Source organism: Melanotaenia boesemani, chromosome 7 (genome assembly GCF_017639745.1).
Source record: "Melanotaenia boesemani isolate fMelBoe1 chromosome 7, fMelBoe1.pri, whole genome shotgun sequence".
Taxonomy (NCBI): Eukaryota; Metazoa; Chordata; class Actinopteri; order Atheriniformes; family Melanotaeniidae; genus Melanotaenia; species Melanotaenia boesemani.
The window spans coordinates 37,439,230-37,457,524 of NC_055688.1; the positions used below are offsets into that span (position 1 = coordinate 37,439,230).

Consider the following 18,295-nt stretch of genomic DNA (forward strand, 5'->3'; position numbering starts at 1 on the left):
ATTACCTCCCGGCTGGATTACTGTAACTCTCTTTTAATAGGAATTAACCGGGGAACTCTATCATACCATCAGTTGGTGCAAAATGTGGCAGCGTGATTTTTAACAGGTACACGGAAACGAGGGCAGATCACTCCGGTGTCGGCTTCATTGCACTGGCTTCCTTCATTCTTCCTAAGGGTCGGCTGTAGCTCAGGAGGAAGAGCAGTTATCTTCCTAACGGAAGGTAGGGGATCAATTCCAAGCTTCTGCTGACTTCATGTCGTAGTGTCCTTGGGCAAGACACCTAACCCCTGATGTGCCTATCGGTATCAGTGTGTGTATGGGTGAATATGATATTTAGTGTAAAGCGCTTAGAGGACTGGAATAGCACCATATATAAGTAGAAGTCCATTTACCATTAATTTTAGGGTTAATTGTAAGGTTCTGTTATGTTTTTTAGGTCTCTAAATGGTCTTGAGCCGGCATATTTGTCTGACTTGCTGCACCCCTACGCCCCTTCTCGTTCCCTTCGGTCAGCTGACCGGATGTTGCTGGTGGTTCCAGATGAGCTCCGTCAGTCGATGTCTTTTAATCTACTTTGAAACCACTTTTATTCTTTAGCTTTTTAACCAAAGTTTGACGTAGCTTCTACTGTCTTCAGATTGTATTGTTTCCTCTTTGTTTTTAGTGTTTCTATTAAATGTTCCTGTATGGTATGTTGTTTTGAAAGTGCTTCAGAAATAAAATGGAATTGTATGGTTTGGTGTGGCATGATATGATTTGGTATGGTATGGTAAGTTATGGTACGTTGTGGTGTGGTTTGGTATGGTATGGTATGGTACAGTACGGTATGGTATGGTATAGTGTGGTATGGTGTTGTACAGTATGACATGCTATGGTATGGTGTGGTATGGTATGGTATGGTGTGGCATGGTATGGCATGGTATGGTATGGTATGGTACGGTATGGTACCATACAGTATAGGATGGTATGATATGGTACGGTATGGTACCATACAGTATAGGATGGTATGATATGGTACGGTATGTTGTTTTAAATGTGCTTCAGAAATAAAATGGTATGGTATGGTATGGTAAGGTATGGCATGGCATGGCATGGTATGGTGTGGTATGGGATGGGATGGTATGATATAGTACGGTACGGTACAGTATGGTATGGTATGGTGTGGCGCGGTATGGTAAAGTATGGTGTGGTATGGCATAGTATGGTACGGAATGGTACATTATGGTATGGTATGGTATGCTATGGTACAGTATGATATGGTGTGGTGTGGTACGGTATGGTACGGTACAGCATGGTATGGTGTGGTGTGGTATGGTATGGTACGGTACAGCATGGTATGGTGTGGTGTGGTATGGTATGGTACGGTACAGCATGGCATGGTGTGGTGTGGTATGGCATGGTATGGTACGGTACAGTATGGTACGGAATGGTACAATATTGCATGGTATGGTATGGAATGGTACATTTTGGTATGGTATGATATGGTGTGGTACGGTACAGTATGGTATAGGATGGTATGGTATGTTGTTTTTAAAGCGCTTCAGAAATAAAATGGTATGGTATGGCATGGCATGGCATGGCATGGTACGGTACGGTACGGTATGGTATGGGATGGTATGGTATGGGGTGGTATGGTATTGTATGATATGGTATGTTACAGTATGGTGTGTTGTTTTTAAAATGGTATGGTATGGTACGGTACAGTATGGTATGGTACGGTATGGTATGGTATCTGCGTATCGAACATGAATTGGCCTTCTCTGTCTTTTTGGTCCTGTAAATATTCATTTAAATATTTTTAGAAATATTTTGCTTTATATATATATATATATATATATATATATATATATATATATATATATATAGCTCAGTACAGAAGCAAACATATTTTCCTATTATTCTTCTCCAGATTAGTTTCAAACTAGACTTTTTTCCAGTGTTTGAGGATAAACATAGAAGAGAAGGAAGTTGTGCTCATTCGCTTTCAGTTTTGATCTCTGTGCGCTGGCAATCAAAAACATTTTCCAGGACAGGATTGTTTTAGTTTTATTTTAGGGAAATAATGTTATTCTTAAATCAAACTGTTAGAAAATGCTCTGTTTGAGCTGAAAGAAACACATTATTGTTTTTATTTATTTATATTTTATACGAATGTAAAATCAAATGAAGCTGCAGAAACTTCCAGTGTTTTCAGCGATAATAATACTTGTTCCATTAATAATTTTTATTATTCCAGGTTAACATGAGAGTGCTCTTGAATTTACATTACAATTTTTAATAGAAATGTGTTCAAATTTTAGCTAATGATTTCTCTGTTTATTTTTCATTTCAAGGCACCTGTGGGTCAGCCTACTTGTTGTTTTTAGCCCTTCATATTGATTTGAGATTGAATTTTCTGCATATGGAAGCTAATTAACCATAACTGAAACAATTACAGTAAACCTCAAGCAGGAATACTATTGAGCTTTTTTGCACAGTAACAGGCATGTGCAATTGTAATCCAATATTTTTTATGTGAAGACTAAAGCAGATGCTCACAATGGGGCTGCTTCTGCTAAGAACCCAAATCCTGGTTTATCCCGCACACACATATTCAGCTCACACATGCACATATGCTAAAACACACAAGAGGGATCTGCTGCACAAAAGAAAACTAAATTCAAGGCTTTGTCTCTTTTTCTTCACATACACATAGATGCAGCTTGTTGCATTAGTAAAAGCATAACCCGGTTATACATAGGGGCAGAGGGACGGCCAGGGTGGCATCTGATTGGACACCCCAGGTGCATCTCAGGTACTTGACAGGTCACTGGAGGCCAGAAACATCTTTATGGAACTGCATGGATCACCATTATCACTGCAACAGTTTGAAGTCAGTCTTAAAGTAGTTCTGATTATTTGTCCACTAATAATAACATGTGGCTGGACATTTCTAGAAGAGATTTAGTTCCTGTGCAGGTACAACTACTGATGTTATCTATGGCTATTAACCTGATGTTAGCATGAAGCTATGTAGCAGTGCTAATCTAGTTCTATGCTAGCACTAGATTAGTTTTAACATAATGTGGGCAAACCAGGTGATATTTAGTTTTCAGTTAGTGTATTTAGGGACTACACATCAGCTCAGTAATCAAGATTTTCACATTAGAGCTGAAAATAAACTATAAAGATGCTGAAAGAGAACCTTAGTATCCACGTTACTTAGTGCTGACTAAGCTAGTGCTACATGATCCAGTTTCATTTAATGACGAGAAAGGGAGATTTTCTGACATTTTATTAAAACAGATCAGGTGGAGACAGACCCAGTATCAGCAGCCCCACAGCTTCCAGTGTAAAGCTAGCCACACCAGGATCCAAATTATCTTTTTATGGACCTTTTCAGCTTGTTGCAAATATTTCCACTTGGTGATCCAGATTATTAATGTGAAGATGTCTTATTTCTCATGTCTCTCTAATGTGAGCACAATTATCACAGCAGCGTTGAGGCCACTTCTGCTCTTTTACGTACGTAAATCGGAACATCCATTACAAACGTTGTACATCGCTATCCTTAAACGTCCATGTGTCTTTTACGTCGCCATGGTTATGAAGTCAATTCTTCTAATAATGGGCAGTGCTGAGTTCAGAGGTCATTCCCATGATCCGATGTGAGTTTCAGACACCGGCGGCAGTAATGCGTCGCTATAAAGTTGTTTCCAACCGCCCAACACACCCTAAACACTCGTTTAGTCTTTCTTCAAAAGGTAGCACAACTTCTTGTTGCCCTCGTCTTCATTCTTCTGCATTTTTGCTTCCTGTTCTTCTTCTCTGGTTTGTTTCTTTCACTGGTAGCGTGTCAGCTCTTCTGCTCAGCCCTGCCCCCGTGATTTCCGATGTTATCGCTCCATATTCTGCGTCAAACGACGAATAGCTAAGCTCCATGAAAATGGATCAAATTCCATCCTTACCTGACACAGGAGATGCAAAACTGTCCGTCCGTCTACGTATCCAAGCATAAATGGGCTTTTAGAGAGAGAAACACATCATCTCCTTTATTAGTATATGACCCCCTGATAAAGTCTTGCCCAGCCTCTGCCCCCACCCCCCATGTATAAAAGCCTAGCTCTGCTAGTGATCATATTGTGCTGCTATATGCTGTTAGGAGAAATACAGTATTACTGGAACATAAGGTGTGGATTGCAGGAGGCGTGGAGGTAGATCTTTGCAATTTTCGTTCGCCTTTTTCATGGAATCTGTATTTGCTGAGTGTGATATTTTACACTCTCCATGTAAATCCCAAAGAAAAGGCCAAGTGCTGCCTGAGTGGCTTTCTGGCAGGAAAAGAAAAAAAATGCTGGATTTCATTTACAGCATTGTCAACATGTCACTCAGAGCAGCAGGATTTCTTGGATTTAACTCAGCGACAGGTCAGCGAATCAGCCACTTAGCCAGGCAGGAAACAGGCATTTTGTTTTCAATCAAGCTGCTTTTAAATGCCGTTGTGGAGTTTTTAGAAAATGTAAGCTTCTGGACAAGCTGAAAACTAAGCTCTTGTTTCGCTCATTGATTTTTCCTCATGCTTTAACATTTTAACTGGTTTTGTAATGGGACTAAGGATTACAAAACTTACTCAGCACATTGGGGGCAATGTAAACTTTCCATTTAAAGGAGAAAATGGAAAAAATCTGAGTTACAAGCTTTTCACCCACCATCAACATATTCATATACTGTGGCTCTAAGCCAACTGTTACAGCTACTCAACTGCAGCACGGCTTAGTTAATAACCTCAGAGCACTTGGAAATGCAATTTGAAACAGCATGGCTTGTGCAATAATCTTTAAAAGGCACTTGAGTTCTACTTGTCAACAGAACAGAACAGTGCTAAAAGCTCAGAAGTTCATCTGACATTAAAATGAACTGCTGAGAGTTGCCCTCTGTAAGCCCTTTGAAAGGAGGGGGGTTATAGTCTAAAACCCCAAAACCAGGAATGGTGTAGGTGAGTTTGTTTTCTCAAACATTTTTATTTAAATTTTCATCATGGATGATTGATTAATTTGAGACAAGAAATTACATGCTTTTGTTTACAGTGCCCTCACATTCAAGCTAACTCTCTCCAACCATAATTTCAATTCAGCTTTATTTATATAGCATCAGTTCACAGAAAAGTCATCTCAAGGCATTTTACAGACTTAATCAATTCAAGCCAATACACTGTGATCTAATTAAAGCAAATCCACATTAGTCCCATTTATAATGCCTGTGTTCATGTAAATCAGTTCAGAAAAATGTTAGCCTAGCTAAGGAAACCAAAGGATTGCACTGAATCTTGTCTGTGATTCAGTTCCCCATCCTGAGCTGCAAGGGGCAGAAAATCAGAACCAGAACCAGGAAGGAAAATCTCCATCCGGACCAGAGTCAGGAAGGAAAATCATGAGAATCAGGAAGGGCGGCCATCTTTCTGGAGTGGTTGGTGGTGGAGAGGACAGGCCAGAAGGATCACCAAGTACCACAGCTTTTAGTCAGTGAGACCTCCTGAGAGAGAAGAGAGAAATACAAGTTAATGATGCCAAAACTGTCATTAATTTCTATGTGGAAAATAAAGGGCAGACAGATGAAAATGGAAGGAATAGCCCAGTGCATCATGGGACGTCATGAGGCAGCATAACCAAGGGATGGCTAATTACCCCAAACTATGAGATCTATCAAAAAGGAAGGTTTTAAGCCTGATCTTAGCGGTAGAGAGGGTGTCTGCCTCCCAAACCCTAACTGGGAGCTGATGTAAGTTTAAGATGATTTTTCAGGCACTTCTTTACCGTTTGGTTTTTTAGTGTTTTGCTGGCCTGCAGACATACTTGCTTAGTATTTGATGCAAGTCTTAGGTCCATGAATGCCTGCTAAAACAACCCAACAGCACCAATAAATGAGTTTAGACAGCTAATCACACAAAATAGCAAAGGTGGCGTGACCTATCACTGAATGAAGACGTCGCTCTATTCGCTTTCATCCTCAGACTTCCAATCCTCAGTAGCCATGCATAGCAGCATGCGTGCATTAAGAATAGGTTGTCCTCAAATGATTTTTAATTAGTGTCACTCATCTCTTTTATTGTTTGCTTGCACATATGGAGGTCATTGCTGGCATGAATGTACCTTGAAGGGACTTTGACTTTTATTCCTTCATTTTAATTATAACCATGCTGTTAAACATTTAACATAGATATTACCATGTGATGAATTTTGTCAAAATAAGCTAATTTTCATCCCAAGTCCCCTGGCAGGTCCCAATTAAAACTTCAACACACACTCAGAACAACATAAAGATGACTACAGGAAGAAAACATGATTTATTATACAGACTTACACACATAGTAATACATCATATTCCACGCACATCTGCACACACACACACACAGGATGAGTTTGGGAGAGAAAATGTCCATCTGGAATATTTAAAGTCGTATAAAGCAGTGTTCCTGGAAACATGAAATAACTAGTTTTCTTGTGATCTAATGACTCCTCCCGTCTGCAACAGCTTATTTCTGTATGAACAGGAAAAACTGGGACTGTTTGCAAATTTTTAGAATAATTTTGAGGGCCAGAAGTAGAATGTGTGATGTCCCACGTCAGAGAGGGTAGGTTCTGGGGGCACATTGTTTTTGTTTTAAACCCGGTTTAATTGAACCGTAAAATATCTCAGTATGTCCTTTCAGTATATAAAAATTTTATCTTTCATGACATGTTTAACATTTGAGTGAAGTTTCAGTTATAGGACCCCAAAATGAGTTGGGTTTTACCTAATTTCAGCAAAACCCTACTCACTTCAATGAGATAAAAACCATGTTTTTTCTGCGATTGTTCTAAAAATTGTAATACATCATGTTATATTACTTTCCTTCCAGAACTCTCCGACATCTTTTCCCCAGACAATCACGCTAATTAACAAATTTTCATCAATCTCTGACTGCTCTATTAGCTGGTCTAAGACTACAGTTATGTCCAACAGCTGTGACTTACAAAACAGGCCCAATTCTAATTTTCAATGATTCCCACTAAACATCCAGCTGGTTTAAGTCACTGGACTCACATATATCCAAATTTCTATGGAAAAACAAGCCATCACTTATCAGTCTGAAAATTTTACAACAGACTAAAGGTAGACAACTTTAATCATGTTTTCTTAGCTAACAAGCTGCAGTATATCTCCAAATGGCTTAAACCTAGCAGTCTGGATGAATCATGGTTAGATGTAGAGCAAGCATTGTGTGAGGATCTGTTTATCTCTGACCTGCCATTCATCAGCTCAACCATCAAAACACATCAGTGTTTTAAAAGCATCAATATCAGTTCCTCTTTAGTGGCTTGGTGGGAAATTCTAAAAATAACCAAATCTTCACTTTTTCCATGTAAGTTTACACCCCTCTGGAACAACCCTGACATCCTGCAAAACAAAAAGCTTATCAATTTTACTCAATGGAAAAATAAAGGAATAAAACAGTTAGAACATATAATAGAAAATGGAAACTTCTTGTCATTTAATATTCTCACTTCACAATATGGAATCAGTAGCAAAACATTTTTAGAATATCACCAGCTTAAATCTATTATATGTAAAAAATATACCATTAATCAATTAAACTTACAGCTACCTGTTAGGGTGGCAGAATTCATGAATCTCAATGCCCCAAAGCTATTATCAAAAACATATAGACTATTATCTAAACTAGAAGACTCAATCTGTCTTCCAACTTCAAAATGGGAGGGTGACTTATCCAGTAACTTTAATAAAGATAAATGGTCACAAATATGTTTAAACACCTTTAAAATGACTAAGAATTCAAATATGCAAATAATACAATTCAAAATTCTGCATAGAACTCATTATACAGGACAAAGGATGTTCAGGATGGGTCTGTCACAATCAAATACTCTAACAACACGATTGACAACTATCTCCATGCCTTGTAGTCCTGCACACCTGTCCGCAGGTTCTGGCTTCAGGTATGTGAAGACATGTCAACATGGTTTAAATATAACAGTCCTGCAAACCCCACACTAGTCTACTAGTCTACTAGGTGACTTGGGTGACATTAACATAGTAATTAACTCTACACACATGATCTTCACGGTCTTATGCATCGTGAATAAAACTATCCTTGTGAACTGGAAAACCAGAGATAATTTGACTATTCAGCAGTTTAGGAAACTCTTACTAGACTACATCAGTACTGAGACAATGTCTGCCTCCTCAAAGAACCATCTAGCTGAATTTCACTCCCTCTGGTCTCCTGCGATTAGCTCCATCACTTAGTGTAGGAGGAGGATTGTGATAGGGGTTTTTTGTGTGTGTCTTTCTGGTAGTTTGGTTATTGTTGTGATACAGTATCCCACAAAAGTAAGTACACCCCTCGCATTTTTGCAAATATTCCGATATATCTTTTCATAGGACAACACTAGAAACTTTAATATACAGAACTATAAAAATTAAACATTGATATTCTTTGGGCCGGTTTCCCGTACAGGGATTAGGCCTAATTCTAGACTAAATCACATTTTAAACCAGGACTTATTGAAATGGCTTTCCTAGATATGGATTAGGATAGTCTTAGACTTGTCCTAGTCCTGGGTTAGATAATCCACTTTCTTGAAAAAAGACTAGAGCTAATCCAGGTATAAATGAAGACTTAAATTAAACCTGGTCAGGGGCAGGTTTAACTTCAGATTAAAGGCTGTTTGCTTCACCCTGCATGTCAAAATGGATTACCTTGACTACATCAATGATGCTGGAAGACCACCACCAAGACCAGAAAGAAGATTGCTCAGAGACAGAAGTAACCTGCTTAATGAATTTGATGATATGGAATTCCGTGACCGTTTCCGTATGTACAAAGACAATGCAGCTGAAATCATTTGTTTGCTTCAGACAACGGTTTCATGTGACTCTGTAAGAGGAACTCCTGTACCTCCTTCCCTTCAAATACTTGTCACCTTGAGGTTTCTGGCATGTGGAACATTCCACCGTGAAACAGCAGATTTGTTTGGTGTGAGTGAATCAACTGTCTGCAAAATAGTGCACAAAGTCTGCAAAGCTATATGCGGACTGAGAAAGGATTACATCAAGTTCCCAGCTGCTGTTGATCAGACCACATACAAGCTGCAGTTCTATGAATATGGGAACTTTCCTGGAGTAGTTGGCTGTATCGATGGATGTCAGATTCCCATCAAGTGCCCTTCGACAGAAGATGCTGAGCTGTACAGGAATCGTAAAAACTGGTTTTCAATAAATGTACAGGGTGTCTGTACTCCCACTATGCAGTTCTCAAACATTGTTGCACGTTGGAGCGGTTCAACACACGACTCAAGGATTTTCCAAAACTCCTCCTTGTGTGCTCAGTTTGAAGCTGGACAGCACAGTGGAATCCTACTTGGTGATAGTGGTTATGCACAGACGCATTACTTGTTTACTCCTTATCTACATTTAACTAGTCCTGAGCAGCAACGCTACAATCGAGCCCATATCCACACCAGAGGACTAGTAGAGCGCATGTTTGGCATTTGGAAGAATCGTTTCCAGTGTCTCAGGTATACGTTACGTTTTCAACCAAGAAGATGCTGTACTGTTATCGTGGCAACGGCGGTGCTTCATAATTACCTCAGACAGCATGGCTGCGTAGACTCACCGACTGAGTATTACAGAGACCCTCATGTTCCCATGGCAGAGGTAGTCAATGACAACACTGGACATGCTTATAGAAATAGCTTTGCTGTGCAGCACTTTTCATAGAGAAAAGAAAATGGATACTGTTGGATGACCCACAAGTGATCAGTTTTATTTTGTACCATATTTTGAGAGTACTTGAGATGAACAGATTAGATTGGCTCAATAATGAATACATTTTGTTTTGGAATAAGATTGTGCTGTAAAATTTTTATTTCACAAATGCACAAGATCAACAGGGGCACTGTTACAATAAACACTGACATGTTGCTGCTGCCGTTGTATCATGTCTCTCTCCATCTCTTTGACAGACAACTCCACTTGGAGGATTTTCATCTTGAGCTCATGTTCGTCTTTTAAATATTGCATTTTTCGTTCATGGAACTCTACAGCAAGTTTCTCATGAATAGTCAGCCTTTTCACTCTTGACGTGCTTCCAGGGTTGCAGATACTGGCTGCTGCCACAGGTGCAGAGGTCAGCTTTTTCTGACCCGGTTCTGGCTCCTCTGACATCTGATTCACGCTCAGGTCATCATGTTCTAGAATGGATTTCTATATTAGACATAGGATTTCAGTAGTAGAAGCCTTGACATTTCTTTTTCCAGGATGCAAATAATTTTACCATTTACCTTAGAAGAGCAAGGGACAAAAAAAACCCACACATACATTGTAGCAAATGAGTATTGAGTTACCCCACCTGAACTGTCCAGATGATCATCATCTGGGATACCTTCCAAGGGTTGTTGCCTGTCGATCATCCCAGTCAACATGTCTCCCAGGTCATCTGTCTGGGGTTTAACGGGAGGTCCCCCACCTGTCTTGAAACGCTCCCTACGAGCAATGGCTGTTTTTTTCTTCCGCTGTATTTTGATGTTTTTCCACAGGACCTTTACAAGGCAAATATGATATGAACATCTGTGAGTGTGCCTCATATGAGTGGAAATACTTTCTATATGTTCGTAATTAGTACAAATCAAGCCACCATGAATAAAATAATTACATCTCACCTGAAGTTGATGGATGGTCCTGTTGGTTACTGTTTCATTTGAGTTGAATTCATTCACAATTGCAGTCCATGCATTTCGTTTTTTGGTTTCTGTGGTTGAATCATGATGCTTGACTTCAATTATAGGGTATCTTGGAATTATGTCCTTGAACAGCTCCTTCTCAGTTTCACTGAAGTTTTTTGACCGCTTCCTTTTCTCTTTCTCCATGTTCAATCAGCGCTCATACTCCTGTTCCAGACATGTGGACTGCAATTATTTATAGTAAGAAAATTCCAGCCCAGGTTTTCATGGCAACCTCACTTTTGCACCATGTGCACATTGTTAACCTGATCCAGCTTCCAACACATGATCTGACTAGTCCTTGATTACCTTAGTCAGAGACTCTGTAGTCTAGAACTACTTAATCTGAGGTTAAATAACAACTCAGAAAGCCACAAGATTAGCATGGATTAAGTTACAACAAGATTAGCTTAGTCCTGGTTTAATTTAAACCCTGAACGTGAAACCGGCCCTTTATGTCTAACTTTAATTTCTAAAGTGTTTTCCCATGAAAAGATGTAATGAAATATTAGCAAAAATGTGAAGGGTGTACTCACTTCTGTGAGATACTGTAGATGTGGTTGCTGTCTTGGTTATTTTTTAGGAACTCCTGATGATTGTCTGCTTAGTTTACCTGTAAAAGCTGTATGAAATGCTCTATTGTGTTTCTGTACAGGTGTAGCAGCTGCTTGTCTGCTGTTAGGTTGGGTTAAAAAGTTGCTTCTATCTACTGTGTCTTTGTCTCCTCTTCCTGTTGTTTACTTTCCTTTTTACTTCTCTTCATTATTCTCCTTTTTCTCTGTCCCCTCCGGTCAGGTCCAGCATGATTACATAAATTTCATGAATATAAAAAATAAATAAATAAGACTTAAATGAATAAATAAATATCTGATTATCAAGAGGAGCCTCAAAACCCATAAAGCTCCCATTGGCAAACCATCATTCTGCCGCCACTGTGCTGGGCAGGACAAGGTAAAAATAAATAAATAACTTTTGTACAGTAAAGGTGAAAGTACAATTCTCATTACTGAGTAACATGTTTTCATATAACTTTTGTTATATCTGAGGCGTGCAAAGTAGGAAAGATGAATCCCTGTCCTGCCACATTTGCAAGATAAAATTTTGGTTGGTAAAGGCCTGCGATAGTTAATAAAAACTATATTTAAGAGACTTAAAAACATCATCTGCGGAAGAATTAGGGGTGAAAAAGATTGTGTCCTCAGCATATAAGTAAATAAAGGCTTTACTTACAGATTAACGAATTTCATTTGTAAATATAGCAAAAAGTATTGGATTGAAAAGTGAGAAAATTGACATTTGATTTTACTGGCCCCATCCTGTTCATCTTTAAAACCCTGACAGCGACTTCCCAGAGATCCCAACATTAGGCTGTATTGGAATCTTTGGTCATGGTTGTCTTTGATTATAATTGTAAAAAAATTGAAATGATCCAGTATTGAAGGTTTTTCCCAGGTCAGTGAATCTTGCTACATTTAAGTTTTGTTTGGATTCTAATTGTAACAATAATAATTTCAGCTTTAATAATTCTGATTGGAAATTCATCTCTGCATTTTACCCATCTCTTTATGTATTAGAGAGCAATGTGCTGCCTTGTCTTAGCACCCAGGGAACAATGGGGGTTTAAGGGCCTTGCTCAAAGGCTCACAGTGGGTCACCACTGTTGGCTCTTCACTGACTCAAGCCTGGGTTCTCCAAACCCAAGCCCACCTCTATAACCACTAGGCTACTACCCCCCCTATATAATGCAGACACAACCATAACCTGGGCAGATTCAAAACTAGATGATGTTTGTCCATGTAGGTCTTGAGTTAACTGTTTGTTTTTCAAGAATCTTGGATGCACATGGGAAAATGGGTATAGGTCTGGATTAACTTACATCACCTCCATCTCCATCCTTATAAAGAGGATGCACAAAATTCTATCTATCTATCTATCTATCTATCTATCTATCTATCTATCTATCTATCTATCTATCTATCTATCTATCTATCTATCTATCTGGAATTTCAGCTGTAAGAAACAAAAGATTAAAAGTGGTTGCTAACGCTGAAGTAAATGGCCATGTGTTATAGTTTGCACCTCTGGTGGATAATGATGGAGGCCATGGACATTCCACCGATAGGAAGTGGCATTATAGGGCTACAAAAAGCTGTTTTTCATCTTCATTTTTAATCAATGCATTGTTTGTGTGGGGCTCAGCTGGTCAGGGCTGAATGTCACTCATCTCCATCATCTGTCGAAAACAAGCCAGAGTGGCCTAAAGCTGAGCTGACATCTATCCGCAAATCCTCAGTATCCTTTGTAGGAAACCATGGTCAGTCAGATATGACAAAAATCAACAGTGACATGCAAAATATTTATAGTGGAAGCTCTGTTCTCTCTTTGCACATTGTCTATGTTGGTGATTGCTTTTGGTACAATAATTATCACTGTAAGACACACCTACAGCAAACCCCATGCCAAATACAAATGGTTAATTCCCTGATGTAAACAAGCTGATCATATATATATATATATATATATATATATATATATATATATATATATATATATATATATATATATACAGTGTGTGCAGAATTATTAGGCAAATGAGTATTTTGACCACATCATCCTCTTTATGCATGTTGTTCTACTCCAACCGGTACAGGCTTGAAAGCCTACTACCAATTAAGCATATCAGGTGATGTGCATCTCTGTAATGAGAAGGGGTGTGGTCTAATGACATCAACACCCTATATCAGATGTGCATAATTATTAGGCAACTTCCATTCCTTTGGCAAAATGGGTCAGAAGAGAGATTTGACAGACTCTGAAAAGTCAAAAATAGTGAGATGTCTTGCAGAGGGATGCAGCACTCTTAAAATTGCCAAGCTTTTGAGGCGTGATCATCGAACAATCAAGCTTTTCATTCAAAATAGTCAACAGGGTCGCAAGAAGCGTGTTGAAAAAACAAGGAGCAAAATAACTGCCCATGAACTGAGGAAAATCAAGCGTGAAGCTGCCAAGATGCCATTGGCCACCAGTTTTGCCATATTTCAGAGCTGCAACATCACTGGAGTGCCAAGAAGCACAAGGTGTGCAATACTCAGGGACATGGCCAAGGTAAGGAAGGCTGAAAAACGACCACCACTGAACAAGACACACAAGATAAAACGTCAAGACTGGGCCAAGAAATATCATAAGACTGATTTTTCTAAGGTTTTATGGACTGATGAAATGAGAGTGAGTCTTGATGGGCCAGATGGATGGGCCCGTGGCTGGATCAGTACAGGGCAGAGAGCTCCACTCCGACTCAGACGCCAGCAAGGTGGAGGTGGGGTACTGGTATGGGCTGGTATCATCAAAGATGAGCTTGTGGGACCTTTTCGGGTTGAGGATGGAGTCAAGCTCAACTCCCAGTCCTACTGCCAGTTTCTGGAAGACACCTTCTTCAAGCAGTGGTACAGGAAGAAGTCAGCATCGTTCAAGAAAAACATGATTTTCATGCAGGACAATGCTCCATCACACGCATCCAAGTACTCCACTGCGTGGCTGGCCAGAAAAGGTCTAAAAGAAGAAAAAATAATGACATGGCCTCCTTGTTCACCTGAGCTTAACCCCATAGAGAACCTGTGGTCCCTCATCAAATGTGAGATCTACAGGGAGGGAAAACAGTACACCTCTCTGAACAGGGTCTGGGAGGCTGTGGTTGCTGCTGCACGCAATGTTGATCGTGAACAGATCAAGACACTGACAGAATCTATGGATGGCAGGCTTTTGAGTGTCCTCGCAAAGAAAGGTGGTTATAGTGGTCACTGATTTGTTTTTGAATGCCAGAAATGTATATTTGTAAATTTTGAGTTGTTATATTGGTTTCCCTGGTGAAAATAAATAAGTGAAATGGGTATATATTTGGTTTTTGTTAAGTTGCCTAATAATTATGCACAGTAATAGTCACCTGCACACACAGATATCCTCCTAAGATACTAAAACTAAAAAAGCCCCACTCCAACTTCCAAAAATATTCAGCTTTGATATTTATGAGTCTTTTGTGTTCATTGCGAACATAGTTGTTCAATAATAAATTTAATCCTCAAAAATACAACTTGCCTAATAATTCTGCACACCCTGTATATATATATATATATATATATATATATATATATATATATATATATATATATATATATATATATGTATATGTGTATCAGGGTTCCTACAGCTTAAAGCAAGTTAAATTTAAGACTTTTTAAGACTTTTTAATGCCATTTGAAAATAAATTTAAGACCAACTTCCCAATTAACAAAAGTGGGGGAAAAACACCACATCAATTACAAGTGTTTAGGGACAATTTCACCCAAATGTTTATTTTAACATAAAACATGACTTTTTGTTCCTGTGAAAAACTTTCATTTTGAAAAACATAACATTTTCCAGAGTTGAAGACATGGAAAACAACACATAAAAATCCAAACTTGCTGATGTAGGCCGTCTTGTCGGAACCGCATGCAAACGAGTAGGTAATGTCGGAGTCTGGAAACATTGCACGAAATAAGTCTCCCTCATTAGACTTGAACGATCGGTGTTTTGTCACGGTTTTCAGAGACCACAGTACCTCTGCTTTCAGTGTAGGCGTACACCCGAACATTGTCCGGAGATGTGGTGCTGCTGTCCCAGTTGTTGATATCGGTAGTGCGGGCGGAGGCATGGTGGAGACGAGAGGAGAACAGAACTGGTGTATGCAGTTGGCCGCTCGATTTTGACGCTTTGTGTTTCGCGCTGTGCATTGTGGGACTCCACTGCCTTGACTCCCATCGTGCCGAGTTTGAAACATTTTTTTGAACAGAATACACCGTACCTCGTACACATTGCCTGGTACCGCTTTCAGCCATGAAGAAAAATCCTGGTCGGACAGCCAATTTTCGTTGAATTTACACTTTCCCATGATGGAGTTCAAAGTCGCTACATTAACAACGTGCGTCTGCTCTTAGCGTTAGAGACGCTGCAACCACGTCACTGTTTTGTTGGTTCCGCCATTATGTTCGCATCATCAGAGACATTCGGTAAATTTTAAATGAAATGAATGTTACGATTTATTTTTAGATTTGAGACTAATTTCAATTATAAAATCCTACTAATTATGTGTAAACATTTTTAAGACTTTTGAAAGATCAATTTAAGACATTTTAATGCCAATTGAGGCCTAATTTTTAGATTGATGAATTCAATGCCTTTTAAGACTTTTTAAGGATCCCCGGGAACCCTGATGTATATTTACTTTTTGGTCGTGGTGGTGGTGGTGGTGTGTGTGTGTGTGTGTGGGGGGGGGGGGGTCTGTTAGGCCAAACAGACACTCGCACTTGCAATAATGCTGAGACCATAATCAGCTTATTTAGTAATTTAATTGTCTAAACAGCTTGCATCCCACCTTAAATGGCATTTTGCATCCAGCATGCATGAATGTGAGCTTTTTGCATCTGCACCTGCTAAAATCCATCCAGCATTTCTGCTGTGGATTGTGGGCTTTAAAAGGTTACAGAATTCTAGCCTCATATGGGAGTCTCTCCATAGCTTCAGCCAAATCTGGCTTTGCAGGAAATGTGCCTGGACCATTGTCAGCTCTGCCAGCCCGGGACAAATGCTGCAGATAGCGCCTGTAAACCAGCCAGGACACAATGAGGCAGGGCTAAATAGGTCACGGGCCGCTCGCTGGTGGATCCCTGGGAGAAAATAGCAGGGCTGTGTTTTGATGAGTCTAGGTCCCATGAGAAGAGTACCTAGATTTACTGATTCTGTCCCACAGACAGAAATGGCAAGCGCTGAAAATCTCTGGCATTAAAGCCCGTATGGGAAGACAATGCGTACTTTACGTGCATTACGTGCTTATCAGCTGTTGATAGGCATTTTTATGTCATTGGGGACTGCATGAGTGCTGCCATTGTTCAGGGACACTCTGTAACCAATCTGCCTTTCTAAGCTGTGGTAAGCCATGCTAAGCCAGTTTGAAAGTTGGTGCCAGTCTGCTGTATGCCTAGAGCATCGGATGACATGTGTGTTGGTGTGTGCGTCTGTGCCATAATGCCCACAGGAGGTTGTTGGGATGAAGATAGGCCACATACAATGTTCCCATTTGAGATAGAGACGGAGAGATGAAGGGAAACAGAGCTGGAGAGAGGAAGTGAGTATTTTTGGGTCATGAGGGGTTGCCCTATTTAGCACGTTATGCCAGCATCTCAAAGGCACAGAACAGACACAAACGCAAATCTACACGCTCATGCTGTTGCTCTGTTGTACAGCAGCAATCCATTTTGCTGACTAACGTCACGAAGCTCTGTTTCCTCAAGCAGCTTTTTAATATTACCTCCCATCAGTAAATCATGTTTTATATTTCTGCAGCTCATTATTCTGCAAGAAATGCACAGGAAGAAGATCACAAGTCTGGAACACAGGCTGAAAGCAGCTTTAGTAATTTACCCTTTAACTTCATGCACGCACTAAATGTATTGACTCTCATGTCTTTCCAGAGCTCATCAGGTCTTACTGGACTAGTGCTGAATTGCTGTGCTGAATGTCCTGGTGACATCATCTTCTAGAAAGTAAGTAAATTATATTTATTTAGCACCTATCAAGATAAAAATGACAAAGTCCTTCATAAAGAGAAACAAGAAAATATAAAACACAACCAGACTGCTGAAATTTATTATTGCTCCATTGTTTATTTGCAGTGAACAAGATGTTTTTGATCAATCCTGATCAATCAATAAGCCGGATTTTCTTGTTTCTTATTGGTCAGCAGTCGTTTTGGGGAACACACCGAGCAAGTGTGCAAAACTTTCTGGAATTTCTTATCCAATCGAACTGAGTTCTCCAAACTTTCCTGGTCTTAATGTACTCTAAGACGAAGGAAGTTCCAGAGAGAAGAAGTGATGGTTGTGAAGACTTTAACTGTGAGTGCTGCAAGACCAGCTGACCCCAGTCACATGACGTCAGGGACCTGCTGGGGATGTATGACTGTAAATTTTCTCAGACATGAATAGGTGCTTGACCATGTCATGCTCTATAAGTTAAGATCAATATTTTTAAATGAACTCTGAAGTGAACGGGGAGCCAGTGCAGCTGAATTAACAGCAGGGTGGCATGAGAATACTAGATTCTTTCTTTGTAAAAGACCTAGAAAGAATCTAATATGATGAATGTGGTTTGCATATTCCACATCTTTCCATCATTTTAATACCACTGTTGGCCAGGCAGGTCTCTAAAGACACGAGGGGTCCTCACTCAGGAGATGACATGGAAAGTTTCTCCTTTCAGACAACAGTGAAATCTTGATGACAACGAGCTAAAAGCATCATTGAAGAGCAGTTATTGTACTGATCTCCAGTTACTCAGACGTTAGAAAAGACCCCTCTAAACATTCATCCATTCATCCACTCATTCATTCATTCATAGAAGCTCCAGGGAGCTTAAATTTTCTTTGAATCTTGTATTAATAATATTAATAATAGATGTTCTCTGAAACCCTCCTTGTCCTTTAAAATTGTGCTAAATAG

General features: G+C 39.6%; 1 protein-coding gene across 1 annotated transcript; it reads right to left on the reverse strand.

Moving 5' to 3' along the window:
• Window positions 1–9,822: 9,822 nt before the first annotated feature.
• Window positions 9,823–11,206, reverse strand: LOC121642619 (myb/SANT-like DNA-binding domain-containing protein 3). Its single transcript, XM_041989397.1, has 3 exons — window positions 10,704–11,206; window positions 10,394–10,583; window positions 9,823–10,235 (listed from the first exon to the last, which is right to left on the reverse strand). The coding sequence occupies exons 1-3, from the start codon at window positions 10,908–10,910 to the stop codon at window positions 9,913–9,915; spliced, it is 720 nt and encodes a 239-aa protein (XP_041845331.1). The 5' UTR covers window positions 10,911–11,206; the 3' UTR covers window positions 9,823–9,912.
• Between the last annotated feature and the right edge of the window lie 7,089 nt (window positions 11,207–18,295).